Source organism: Maniola jurtina, chromosome 19 (genome assembly GCF_905333055.1).
Source record: "Maniola jurtina chromosome 19, ilManJurt1.1, whole genome shotgun sequence".
NCBI lineage: Eukaryota > Metazoa > Arthropoda > Insecta > Lepidoptera > Nymphalidae > Maniola > Maniola jurtina.
Window position 1 is genome coordinate 1277900 of NC_060047.1, and position 14433 is coordinate 1292332.

General features: G+C 38.0%; 1 protein-coding gene across 3 annotated transcripts in view; it reads right to left on the reverse strand.

Moving 5' to 3' along the window:
* Window positions 1-320: 320 nt before the first annotated feature.
* The window catches only part of LOC123874726 (neurexin-1), a 184540-nt gene continuing 170427 nt past the window's right edge, over window positions 321-14433 (reverse strand). For all 3 annotated transcript variants that reach the window (XM_045920209.1, XM_045920208.1, XM_045920207.1), the window contains exons 21-28: window positions 14016-14187; window positions 13489-13706; window positions 12451-12633; window positions 11251-11357; window positions 10594-10805; window positions 9790-10077; window positions 8930-9072; window positions 321-5224 (exon numbers count right to left, since the gene is read on the reverse strand). In XM_045920209.1, coding sequence (XP_045776165.1) covers window positions 5072-5224; window positions 8930-9072; window positions 9790-10077; window positions 10594-10805; window positions 11251-11357; window positions 12451-12633; window positions 13489-13706; window positions 14016-14187 — 1476 coding nt within the window. In that variant the 3' untranslated portion in view covers window positions 321-5071. The remainder of the gene's footprint in view (window positions 5225-8929; window positions 9073-9789; window positions 10078-10593; window positions 10806-11250; window positions 11358-12450; window positions 12634-13488; window positions 13707-14015; window positions 14188-14433) is intronic.

The window sequence follows — 14433 nt, forward strand, 5'->3', positions numbered from 1 at the left end:
TAAACTGTAAAAGTAAAAATTATCATGGTACATTTATTGGTACAAATAACTAAAATACATTAACCATTAATTACGACTAAAATTGACAGACAAACAAATTGTTCTAACGCTTTGTGCCGTAAAACGAGTGTGACGTTACACCGTAAAATACCGCTTAAATTACATTATTATATTAATATTTTACTATATACAATAAATGCAACTTCGAGTCCCTAAAACCTGTGCTCCATAACAATCTATATAAATATGACTTTATCGTTAAAGCTAATTGAAATATTGGGAAAGAGGAAAACGGGACGGTGGATGTAGTATTTATTGTAAAAAATACAAGCAAGGCATCCGTAATGTTAAAGTTTTCAAAGTAAATGACGAAGCTCATGACGAACGATTTATAAACTAGAATAACAACAAGATAAAATTAACTTAATCTAACAAAAACATAAATAGACCAATATGAACTCAATAAAACTATAAGAAAATTGTTATGATGAAACTCTAATTAAAAGACAATTTTAATAATGGCTGAATTCTGAAACGCCATATACTAGGCGCTCTTAACATTATAAGAAACAGGTTTTTTTGTAGGTTTGGATAAGATATATCCAAAATTATTGAATCGAAATTGCGCTTGAATTTTTAGTATTTGGAGGTAATAAATGAAGTTTAACAAAAGCGGCAAAAAAATTAAAGAAATAAACTTGCTAAATGAGTATGAACATTTTTGTGAGTTATATTTGAAATACATTACATTCATTATAAATAGGATACGAATAGGACGCATTGAGGAACTTGTCCTGGGTTACATGAAATTCATTTGACGCTTCTCAATTGATTTTTATTTTTGTTTATAAAATATTTACATTCGAGTTAACAATTGGAAAGTTTAACATTATGCTTTTAATGTTTAGGCCTCTGTTTAACATATTGGTAACAGAATTATGTAACATTGTTTCAGAAACAATAATAACAAAAACAGTCGTAAGGTTTTCTATGAATCTAATGAAGAGGAAGAAGAACAATCGAAAAAAGGACCTCAGATCAAAGGACTAGATACCAAGAAAATTTAATAATTGACATTGAGCTAACGGAGTAATGCTAAATGCCATATATAACTGAAGCGCAGAAGTTTAAATCACAGAACCATATCTATGCACAGAAGACTTAGGTATCTTGATAAATTAATAAAGTTTAAATTTATTAAAGTTAAAAGTTAAGTTTTAATTTATTAAAGTTAGTTGCAACTATGGCTGAGCATCTATAGCAATGCTTGAATAAAATCATCACACAGATGCTTAAGTATATTTGCACGAACTGAATGTTAACATGGAGCTTAAGATTATAATATTAAAAAGGATAACGTAGAAAGCATTTTATTTCTATTAGATTCATAGGAAAACTTACCCCAAACTCCTTGTATCTAATAAAACTAAATGAGATAATGCATACAAATCTCTACAGAACCACCATTTCCTACAAGCTCGTATGTCTTTGCGCCGTCTATGTTATTATACCTGTCTATATCAAAGCTGATTTCACCTTCTCCAGCTTTCAATAATATACCATTTTATGCTTATCACAAATTACAGCTCAGCGATTCAATTTTCATTACTTATTATTATGTAAATGATACTACTATCATTTTTACACGTCACACTTGATCCTGGTCGAATTCGTCATTTTTGGATGATTTCATTAAAACTTTCATTAGGTACTAAAAATCGCATTGAATTAGTTGAATGCTGTAATCTGTGATTAGTTTATAATTAATTCTCTACTCGCATTATCTATTTATTAAAAATATTGTATAAGACCTAATAAATATAGGAAAGAGAAACTTGTAATTGTAAAAGTACCGTAGTCTTCAATTGAACGATATGCTTCATTATTATTGGTGGCAGCCCCAAATTTTAGCCTTATACTCTTAAATTATAAGGTTTCAGACTGATTGTTTCCCAACAAGTGTCCAAATTCAAGAATTTATCACGCGTTATTGACAGAGTATATTTGCAAAAATATTATTTATCAAAAAAAGAAATATGTTTGATTGATTTAATCCAGAATTTCATTTTAATCTTCAAAGTTTTTAGACAATTATGTTAAGTTGAATTTAGACACCGAATCGAGATATGGATACAATCAATCTTTGTTAATCTTAGCATAAGTTAAAGTCAGAAAGGCGAAAAGTTCACTGCAGTTAGGAGTGTAGGTAATATGGAATTAAGGAAATCTGACTGTGTACAAACGAGTTACAAATAATTATGGCAATATATAAAACTATTGAAAAAAAAAGCTAAAAGAGAATAACATATTTACTATAGCACCTCTAAAATGATCATCATTTTCTAAATGCTTTATCTTCCTTAAAGAAGACTTGGTTATTTTGTCTCAACATAACAAACTGTTATAATCATTATGCTTTTATTTATCTAAAAACCTATTAAGGGTTTTATATTTTACAAGTCACATAGAAGAAAAATGTAATTCTTCTTCTTTGTAGATTGTATAAATTGTTCAACTAAGATCAACTTTTTCGTATGTTTTAGGAGTACACAATTATTAAGAGTTGTATAGTAAGTATGTTTTCCTCCGAGGACTGTTTTAGGTTTTCGCAACAACTTTATACACCAGATCGCACAAGTGCCGTCCTACAACGTTTACATTAGTTAATATTTACACTAACACTTGCGTATCAGTCGGTATTATCATCTCTATCTTAACGCAACTTAACCATTACTTGCTCATCATTCACACCATTAACGATTTAATATCAATTATGGTTATCATTCTCGAATAGACCATCCAATCTGTCAAGGGTTAAAGCTATAATAATATTATAATGATTGTTATAACTCTCACTTGTCTTTCCTTCAGAATTTTCCATTGTAGATTGCTCTGTATTTCTTAGTTAGTCTAGACTGTTTTTTTTTCTATTGACTCAGGGGCATAAATAACTTTAACTTTAAGTCTCATTGTGACCACGATGCATGTAACTGGCTCAAAATATCGAAATTGAAACAATTGATGCATTGATCATCCTGCGCACCCTTTATATTCATTGTGTTGTTGTTAAACCACGAAATAAGTACAAATTCGCCAACTTTATTTTTAGTTAATTGGAAACCGTCATTATTCCTTGCACTACATCTTCGTCAAGACACATTCTATCCTAGTCCTTATGTTTCCAGTGATTAATGTTTTAGCAACTGCATTCATGTCATCAAACCATTACAATTTAGATATAATATGTTTTCAATTGCTCTCAGATTTGTTATGTAGAAGCTTCTTAGCCATTCTATCGTCACTCACGCGTAATTTAAGTCACTTGTGGCGTTTGATATGCCTTATCTATCATCTATACCTTCACTTCCCGTTACTACTCCAATAGCTTTAACCCTTTCAGATTGGATAGTCTATTTTCAAATGCATACATTAATATGTATATTCCATTCAGCTAATCAAGGAATCAAGCGACTACGGGTTGATATTCGAATCACAACTAGTTCTCGTATATAAATCGATCTACAGCTGATATGTTCCTCTTTACGTGACTTGTACGAATAATTACACATATTATGTATAACCTACAGTCATTAGGATTACTACGATTTTTGCAAACGTTTACTCACTAGCATGATGAAGAATAACTGATACAGCTGATCGAATTGTGAAGTTGAAATATCAATGGGTGTGACACTCAGTTTGAAGAAGTGATAGACGTCCAACGTGCTGGAATGGCTACCTCGGACCGAAAACAACAGTTCTGGTAGACCAAATAGTTAGAAATACGACATCCAACGAGTTCCAGGTAGTTACTGAATTCAAGCAGCGCAAGATAGACTTGCAAAAGGCAAGATGAGAGCCAAGGATTTAATAGCATAGGTGTAAAATATTTTCAGAACAAATACTAAATAGGAAAGGAGTATGCACTGCTACCGTTTAAAAAGATTGCATTTTCTAAAGCTGCTCATCACTTATTTCATATTACTGCCTCCTGACACACAGTTTTCACTTCATCAGGAGGCAGGGCCTCACACCAAAGTCTGTAAATATTGTTCTGCTAAGATAATAAAGATTTATTTATTTATTCATCAGATGTGTTCTAAAAATTCAATGACGTTATTAGTAAGTACATACTTGCGAAATGTGCCAATTTTTTCTGCAACAACAATAGCGTATCTATCAACACTTGCTGATCTCAATATCCCATAAAATTGATACCAAGATATTAAGATATTAAGATACCAAGTAAACGTTTGCGAAACTCATAGTGATCCTACAGAATTGAAGTTTAGCACCTTGTCGGATTACTCTACCAAAAAAGTAGGCAAGAATCATTAATGAACCGATGATGAAATTAGTATGACATGGTTGTGTATTGACTGTGTTCTTCGAGCATTCAACATAAATGAGAGATGACTTGAGGTACAATTGATAAGAAAATATCGTTAGAGAACTTTATGTCTGATTTATGATGATCTCCACATACTGACACTAAAGAAAAGGATCATACGGCTATCAAGCGCTATGAGCTTGTGACGAAGTAATTGACAACGAACAAACTAGAGATCGCCACAGGTATCTTCAATCACGCGCCATAGAATCTGAATCGCGCAAAGGAAGTTTTCACTATGCAATAATAATTTGCAAAAGCTCCAACCTCCAAGAAAGAATGGCCGGAAAACCGATTTATTTTTGGAAAATTTTGATTTTAAGAGTAAAAATTATTCTATGGCTGTCTAGCGATCTCTGCGTGATTATTTCAGCAAGATTGGTTCACTAGTGGAACCATGGAAAAAGAGATATAGAAATATGGACACACTTTTGAGAGTTTGTCAGAGATACAGAAATGAAGCAAATTTCTATTTCCCAAAAATTGGAAACATTTTTTTACTGGCGCAATTTTATGATTTTATATGAGAATGAAGATTAACATCACGTCAGTTTCATAGAAAAAATTTGACTGGGTCCTTCTTTCAGTTAAATGCTCAAAGTTGTCATACACTATGCATTACCAATACAAGTGACGTAATACCTTTATAAACACAACAGCGGGTGGTTATCCGTCTCTGTCTTACACGTACCACTCCTTAATGCCGTCTCGTTTCACCGGCTGCGGGAGAGGAGCTAAGGGTGTTGTGCCGTTTCTGTTGAGTGGTAACGGTTCGAGGTTCCTCGCGGCTCCACCAGCTGGGACGCTTGAAGCGGTTTGGTAACTTGAATGGGCCTGCAACAAATTATCGTCATCATCATCATCATCAACAACCCATCGCCGGCTCACTATGGAGCACGGGTCTCCTCTCAGAGTAAGAAGGATTTTGACCATAGTCTACCAGGCTGGTCAAATGGAAATTGGCAGACTTTACACACCTTTGAGAACGTTATAGAGAACTCTCAGGCATGCAAGTTTCCTCACCATGTTTTCCTTCACCGTTAATGCAAGTGATATTTAATTACTTAAAACGCTCATAAGTCCGAATAGCTCAAAGGTGCGTGCCCGGGATTGAACCCTCTACTCCCGATTCGGAAGCGGACGTCCTAACCACTAGGCTATCACAGCTATGAAAAAACATAGGAAATCATTTCTAAGATTTCCAGGCTTTACTAAGCTGTTATGGGTTAAAAATGATTTCTTGGGTTATCTGATGTACTGACATTCTCTCATTATTCTTTTTAGGGTTCCGTACCTCAAAAGGAAAAACGGAACCCTTATAGGATCACTTTGTTGTCTGTCTGTCTGTCCTTCATCCATGCGTCGTGTCTGTCAAGTAAATCTATAGGGTACTTCCCGTTGACCTAAAATCATGAAATTTGGCAGGTAGGTAGGTCTTATAGCACTAGTATAGGAATAAATCTGAAAACCACGAATTTGTGGTTAATTCACTAAAAAAAATTAAAAAATTTCAATTTTCAAAGTAAGACAACTATACCAAGTGGGGTATCATATGAAAGGGCTTTAGTACATTCTAAAACAGATTTTTATTTATTTTTATGTATAATAGTTTTTGATTTATCGTGCAAAATGTTGGAAAAAATACTGGAGTACGGAACCCTCAGTGCGCGAGTCTGGCTCGCACTCGGACGGTTATTTTACTAATAGGGTACGAAGGCCACTTTTAACACAAGAGCTGAATAACATAATTGAAACATTTTCAACTGTAATTTATTGCACTTTGCTGTTATTTGCTAGGAATTTTTATGCATTGACCTAAATTATAACTATTTAGGCTTTGAGGCTTCGGAAAATGTTATTCCTAAAGATTTTCAGTTATGTCACAATTTTTATGACCCGATAAATTCTTTAGCTTGGTTTGCTTAGTATATAAGCCTGTTAATATTGGTCAATTTGTAGTTCCACAGTAGATAAAATAATTTTACATTACAATTTTAACTAAAAATGATTACCTTATTCTTGTTGCTAAAGTTATTTCCGGTTATAACTTTGGCGGAAGACGAAAAAACTACAGTATTACCTGAACTATCAAAGCGTATCTACTACGGGGAATTAGCATCCATCGAAGAGTTTCCATTCTTTGCCGGACTGAATGGATGTGGTGCTGTCATTTTGTCTGAAATCTGGATTTTGACTGCGGCGCATTGTGTTGCTGACGTACCAGGGAGCCTAAGTGTGTTTGGGTGGGTGGGACTACACGCGAAGAAAGCCTAATAGTTCCTTACGATGATGTGATAGTGCATCCGGGGTTTAAAGCATTGTGTGGTTCAACAGTAATTAATGATATTGCTTTGCTTAAATTAACTACTCCTTTGAAATTCTCATCCAAGATTCAACCAGTTAAGCTACCGAATGGTAAACCAATTTCAAACGGCTTGGTGCTTGTCGGTAAAGGACTGATTGATAATAATACTGCACCTAAGTACTTGAAAAAAATGGACTACATTGAACTACCAATGAGAGAATGCATATATACTGTAGTTTCAAAACAGTATCACGTTTTTGTAAAACAGAATTTGGAGGCCTACGAAAGAAGTCATATTTGCACTGGAAGAGCAGTAGATTTGCCTGCTTTTTGCTATGGGGATTCCGGTAGTCCGTTAGTCAGTGGCGGTACTCTAGTTGGCTTGGCATCATACTTAGATCAAAAAGAAGGACAGCTACCTTGGTGCAATAAAACTCGACTTAATTTTTTCACCAACGTATTTACCTACGTACCTTGGATTAGGCAACACACCGGCTTGTGATTTCACTGTTTTTTCTTATCTCTTTATTGTTACTTTTGAAATACATCTATTGTTTGAAGAAGGAAGTAAAAAGTTTTATGGAGATAATGTTTAAACATTGTTTCGTTTAATTTATTGAACAACAAAGAATAACCCCCTATCGATTTCAAAAGTCTGTAAATTCAAAGGAATGTCTAGAAATTCAATTTGATAATCATCGGTGTGACGTTAGTAGGTATACTCCGTAGAACATAGGTAATTTTTCATAAACTAAGCAATATTAACGCGTTTTATACTCAAAAGAATGCTTTAGGTCATAAAAATCTATTTTTTGCACCGTAAACTGTTTTTTTTAGCATAAACAGCCTATGAAGCCCTAATTATTTAGGTCAATCACACTAAAATTATAAAGGCGAAAGATTGTGCGTATGTAAGTATGTATGTTTGTTCACGCAAAAACTACTGAACGGATTTGACCGAAATTCGGAATGGAGTTGTATACATGAATCCACGCGGACGAAGTCGTGGGCGTCAGCTAGTGTAATTATATAATACTAGAGGATGCCCGCGACTTCGTCCGCGTGGATTTAGATTTTTATAGATCCCGTTTGAACAGTTTGATTTTCCGGGATAAAAAATTGCCTATTTCGATTACAGGGACGCAAGATACTTCGGTACCAAATTTCATACGAATCGGTTAAGTGGATGAGTCTTTAGGAATCCCGCGGGAACTCTTTGATTTTCCGGGATAAAAAGTAGCCTATGTCCTTCCCCGGGATGTAAGCTAACTCTGTACCAAATTTCATTAAAATCGGTTCAGTGGTTGAGCTGTAAAAACGTCGCAGACAGACAGACAGACACACTCTCGCATTTATAATATTAGTATGGTTTGCCTTGAATATAATTATAATATCCTCCTCCTATTCGGGAAGTCGGTAGTTCGATCCCGGGCACGCACCTATAACTTTTCTTAGTTATGTGCCTTTAAAGCTATTTCAATATTATATTGTACAGGAGCTGTGGCTGTGTGCTCGACCGTACCAATAGGGAAATTTCGCACCGAGCGGTGTGTTGTGCTCGGTGGCGCCAGCTGGGCCGACGGTTATGCGTTGAAACTTCTATATATAGTCCAAATTGGTAAACGCTCTGTCGATGCGATTGAAAGTTGCGTGTTCTATTTTGAGTTTTCAATTAGGCTACCCGTGCTGCCATCTAGTGTTTCGAGCGTTGTTGATTCATTGGGTTTAGAAGCGACATCTTCTTGCGAATGTGGCAACCGCTACAATATAACTTGCTTCAACGGTGAAAGAAAACATCGTGAGGAAACCTGCATTCTTGAGAGTTCTCTATAATGCTATCAAAGTTGTGTGAAGTCTGTCATACCGCTCTTGGCCAGCGTGGTGGACTACAAACCCTTCCTATTCTCGTCACCCGCACTATCCCGCACCAGGTTAGCGCGGGGCCTGTGCGGAGCATCCTCACCCGACTGCTATCTCGACCTATCCAAACTATTCTACTAATATTATAAACGCGAAAGTTTGTATATATGGGCGGATGTTTGTTACTCTTTCACGCAAAATCTACTCAACGGATTTGACTGAAAGGAGTGAAGATTCATCACACCCTGAATTAATACATAGGCTACTTTTTATCCCGGAAAATCAATGCGTTCCTACGGGATTTTTAAAAACCTATATCCACGGGAACGAAATCGCGGGCATGAGCTAGTTTTCGTTTGGAACAGAAGACTCACCTGATTGCCCAGGAGCGCAGCGCTGGCGCTTTGCTGGTAGCTCTTGTCTTCCGTGACCTTGTACGAGGGGTCGAGGCGGAATACTAGCTTCAAAACGATTATCACTATCAGGATGATTGCGATCAGTACTGACGCTACGATACCTGAAAACAGACCATCAAAATTGATTATTGTTGGAGTAATAGTGAAAATAGAGAAATAACTCAATATTCTCATCCAAATGAATAAAGTGTAAATTAAAAAAAAAAAAACATCGTGATCTGGTTCTAGGGGTCAATCGACTTGGCATTGCTGCAGTGAATCCCAGCCCAGGTCTCGATGAAATCGAAGGCTTTCTCGTAATCCACAAACGCTAGACAGAGGGGTAAATTATACTCCTGAGTCTTCTGCTTAATCTGCCGTAATGTGTGGATGTGGTCTACGGTGCTGTAGCCTTTCCAAAACCCCGCCTGCTCCGGAGGCTAAAATTCGTCAAGTCTTCAGACGAGGCGATTCGTAATTGATAATCCTCGAGAATAGCTTTTAAACACGGCTTTAAGGTCATATTTTCTTTCGCAGAACCGATGGCCTATGGGGCAAACGGGTTCTGGAGTGGAAACCGCGTACCAGCAAGCGCAGTGTGAGACGACTTCCAGCCCGCTGGACTGATGACCTGAAAAGGGTGGCGGAGAGCGGGCTGGATGAGGAAGGCGGAGGACCGTGTTTGGTGGCGCACTCTTGGAAAGGCCTATGTCCAGCAGTGGACGCATACAGGCTGATGGAATCGTAAGCTTTCGGTACCGCATATACCGAGCGTGCTGATATCACACCGCTGCTGGACGGAATCAGAAAAAGGCCTTGGCAGTTAAAAGTTGACTTACCAACAATAGTGGCATAGAACTCAGATTCAGGTGGCGTGACTCTATTATCCGTAGTCTTGGGATGGTACCACTTAGTGGTAATCTCATGCTCATATCCGTTATAATCCGGGTGGATTCTACCAGGTACCCGGTCTTGGCCCTCTTCTATCTCGTAGGTCGGGGAGCGGGTCTCTATCTCGATCTGGTGATGGTCCTCGTAGTCTGGGATGTGGTGGTCTTGGGTTGTGTGCGTGGATTCTGTGTGTCGACCCGTCATTGTTGGAGTGAAATGACCGGGGTGGGAGCGATCTGGAAAGTATAAGTAACATTTTTTTTAGTTTTTCGTACGTCAATAAGATAAAAGGAACCCTTATAGGATCAGTTCGTTGTCTGTCTGTCCGTTTGTCGTGTCTCTTCAGTCAAGGGAATCTAAACCTGTAGAGTACTTTCTGTTGACCTAGAAACATGAAATTTGGCAGGTAGGTAGGTCTTATAGCACAAGTAAAGGAAAAAATCCGAAAACCGTGAATTTGTGGTCACATCACAGAAAAAATATTAAAATGTATCTCAATTTTCAAATTTATTGATACCATGTGGGATATCATATGAAAGAACTTTACCTATTATTTTAAAACAGATTTTTATCTGTTTTTATGCATAATAGTTTTAGATTTATCGTTCAAAATGTCGAAGAAAATACCCGAGAACGGAATCCTCAGTGCGCGAATCTGACTCGCACTTGGTCGATTTTTTCTCTAGAGCAACGGAGCCTTTACAACTGAATCTCATGGCACGTTAAAATAAGAGATACATTTGACATCTTACCATCAGTAGGCGTAGTTCCCTTATCGGGAGTGGTACCACTGTCTACGGTACCAGCGTGCATGTTGTCGTGGTCTGGTAGAGTGGTGTCACTCTTAGTAGTGCCAGTGGTATCGGTAGCGCCATCTGTTGAGCCAACGGTTTTGTCCACGTGCTCCGTTGATATGATGGACGCGGTTGGTGACGTCATTGCATGGGTGCTGCTTGCTCCGGAACTGGAAGGGTAAAACCAAACAAGATAAAGTTGAAAACTAAAACTGCGACTGCGATTGTCTTAATAAACGCTGAAATATTATAGTAAAATTGTTTTTCTGTCGCTTGGTATATTTTAATGTTGTAGCACATTTATATTTATGAACTCAGAATTTTCTCCTTTCATTTGACACCCCACTCGATACAATAGCAAAAAAAAATTTGGAGACCCCCACTTTTTTTCATGTAACATCCGTTAGGCCTTTTTTCGTATAAATCGTAGCCTATGTCACCCGGACATTTACGACAAATCGATTGACACCTCATTCATCAAAATCGGCCCAGTAGATTAGGCGCTACGGTGGAACACACAGAATCTGGATACAAACATACATAAGTACATACATAGACTGCTAAAACCATAATCCTTCCTTTTGGCTTTGTCGCAGTCGGGTAAAAAAGTCTTACGTGGTCATAGGATGCTCAGGCTCCGTAATATCTTCACTGCTGGAGCCTGAACCCTCGATACAGTCTTCATCGTCGCACGGCTTCATCATTTTCTCACTTTTATCTCCCTGAAAACAAGTTTTGATAAAATTCAGGAACTTAAAATGAAAGTATTAATATGTAGTAAGTGAAAACCTAAAAAAAGAAATCATCCAAGGTTTAGTAAGCTATGAAAACGCGCTTTTTTCTATACACAATAATTTGGCCTTAACAATCCAAACGACTATCAACGTTTTCAACATTCTACTTTATCTAATAATTATCATGACTATTTTCATAACGGACCACAATACTTTTAAAACATGCTCCTGTGTCAATTTACCCAAAGGTCGGCATTCCATCTACACGCACGAAACGTCAACGTCAACATTCCTCATACTCATGGCTAAGGTTTGGAATACTCTTCCGCGATCTGTGTTTCCTACCAATTACAATCCGGGTATCTTTAAAACAAGATTGAATAGGCATCTTTTAGATAAACGAATCCCATCAAAAGCCACATCATCACTTTCCATCAGATGTGATTGTGGTCAAGTGCTTGGCTATAATGATTTTTTTTTAAAAAAGGTAGGTACATAAACACCGTGACAGTATGCATGTAGTCTGTGCTATGCGCATGCGTGTCACTCGCAAAAGCGTACGAATTTACCCTCTCCCTTTTATTGGCGTCACTCAGAAAAGCAGGTATTATTTAAATATTTTTATCGAATAATTGGAATGTCTCTCAAAACCAACACAAAAAACACCAGGTTCAATGTGTAGAGGTTATCCGAGAGTTTTAATCTAAACAAATTAATGCCAAAATAAATAATTTAATTAGAGCGTGATTGCTATCACAACAACTAATTATCCAGTTCACAACCCAAATACCGAAAATATGCGATATCGCCCCGAATCTCGGAAGGAGACTGAACTACAACTTTCGAAACACCCGTATTTATGCAAGTTCAATCTTGTTGGCCTCCTAGCAACAGATTGTATGACATCGAATGAGCTAAATATCGATTTTATCAATCTACCTGCATTAGATAAATTAATAATTTTATATTATTTTTGACAACTCAAATCAATTTTTTAAAACAACCTTACACTTTAAAATAGAAATGTATGAATTTTACTTATCTGAGGCTTATAGTTTCTCTGAAGATATTCGAAGCATACCTTATGCATTTTTGAAGGCGGTCGTCTCGTAGAAGGAACATATACAGGGGTTATCAAGTCATCTCCAGACCCTCCTTCGGGAAGCACGCAGGCGTCTTCATCATCATCCCTGCACCCAGAACCGGCACCTGAATATACCAGCTCATCTAGCACGCCGGGACCTCCATAGCCGGACGGTGGTGTCTGAAAGTATTAAAATTTCTTTTCTATGATAATGTTTGAGAATTATAAGTATTTTATTTCTACGCTGATAAAATTTTGTGGACAGCAATTTTTTTTATTCCTATTTGACTTACACTTTGTAGAAGATTCGAGACCAAAAAAGATGATGCCCGCTAAATTGATATGGTGGATTTACTTGCTACATCCTATTAATATCCTGATCCAATGGAGTGTAAGCTAGTCTAAAGTTACCACGTAAAGCCGCAGCAGGATCTTCCGTGGCCGCCAGGTCCAACAGCTGCGCTCCATTCACCATCAGTCCCGCCACCACTAAACTGAATGATCTTGAGGGTTAGAGGGACTTACTTGTTGCATCCTATTAATATCCCGATCCAATGGAGTGTAAGCTCGTCTAAAGTTACCACGTAAAGCCGCAGCAGGATCTTCCGTGGCCGCCAGGTCCAACAGCTGCGCTCCATTCACCATCAGTCCCGCCACCACTAAACTGAATGATCTTGAGGGTTAGAGGGACTTACTTGTTGCATCCTATTAATATCCCGATCCAATGGAGTGTAAGCTCGTCTAAAGTTACCACGTAAAGCCGCAGCAGGATCTTCCGTGGCCGCCAGGTCCAACAGCTGCGCTCCATTCACCATCAGTCCCGCCACCACTAAACTGAATGATCTTGAGGGTTAGAGGGACTTACTTGTTGCATCCTATTAATATCCCGATCCAATGGAGTATAAGCTCGTCTAAAGTTACCACGTAAAGCCGCAGCAGGATTTTCCGCGGCCGCCAGGACCAACAGCTGCGCTCCATTCACCATCAGTCCCGCCACCACTAAACTGAATGATCTTGAAGGTAAGAAGAACTTACTTGCTGCATCCTATTAATATCCCGATCCAATGGAGTATGAGCTCGTCTGACGTCCCCGCGTAAAGCCGCAGCGGGATCAGCCGCGGCCGCCAGGTCCAACAGCCGCGCTCCGTTCACTACCAGTCCTGCTACCACCCCACTGAACGACCTACCACCACCGTTGCCCCCACCGATTGTTATGCGAGACATGCTGTTGAAGATGGAGGATTGTTGGCCACCTGAAATAAATATACAGGTTTAAGAACAAAATCCGTTAAATTGTCCGTTAAAAGCTAGCAGACAGACAGACATACTTTCGCATTTATAATATGTATGGAAATGGATGAAAATGAAAAATGAAAATGAAAAATGTTTATTTACCAAATACAGTCTTGTACAATTTTTCTGTGTCTGGTGGTACCCACACTAGGTAGTTCTGTATTGTGGGTACCTAATACGCATTAAACAATGTGCCGTTTACAATATTTATTTGACACTCGGTTAATTAATTTAGGTATAACTATTCTAAAGGTAAGGATGACACTAACCTTGTGGATGTCTGATGTTAACAGCATAATTGTCCAGTTGCAGCGCCGCTCGGCTGCCGTTCCTGGTGAACCTGGCCACGTGGTACGCGCCGTCGTCCACCCTCGCCGCCTCGTCACCCAGGGGGTGGTCGCCGTCACCCACGTTGTATACCATGAACAGGTTGCCGCGAATCTGTTGACAATGATGGTGAAATTTATAATTTAGATTTTAGACAAGAGCAATCAGCTCATACTTTTAAATGGCAACGCTCTCACTCAGCAGTAGAAGTGAAATAGCAATAAGTAAGTATTTGCTTCAAATAGGTAACTACCTACAGGTACAGGTAGTTATACCTGCGCAGAAATCTAATTTCCGAATATCTCAGCCAATCATAGCGCACGTCCGGTTGATGATTGTTGGCTGCGTACCATGTTTTGT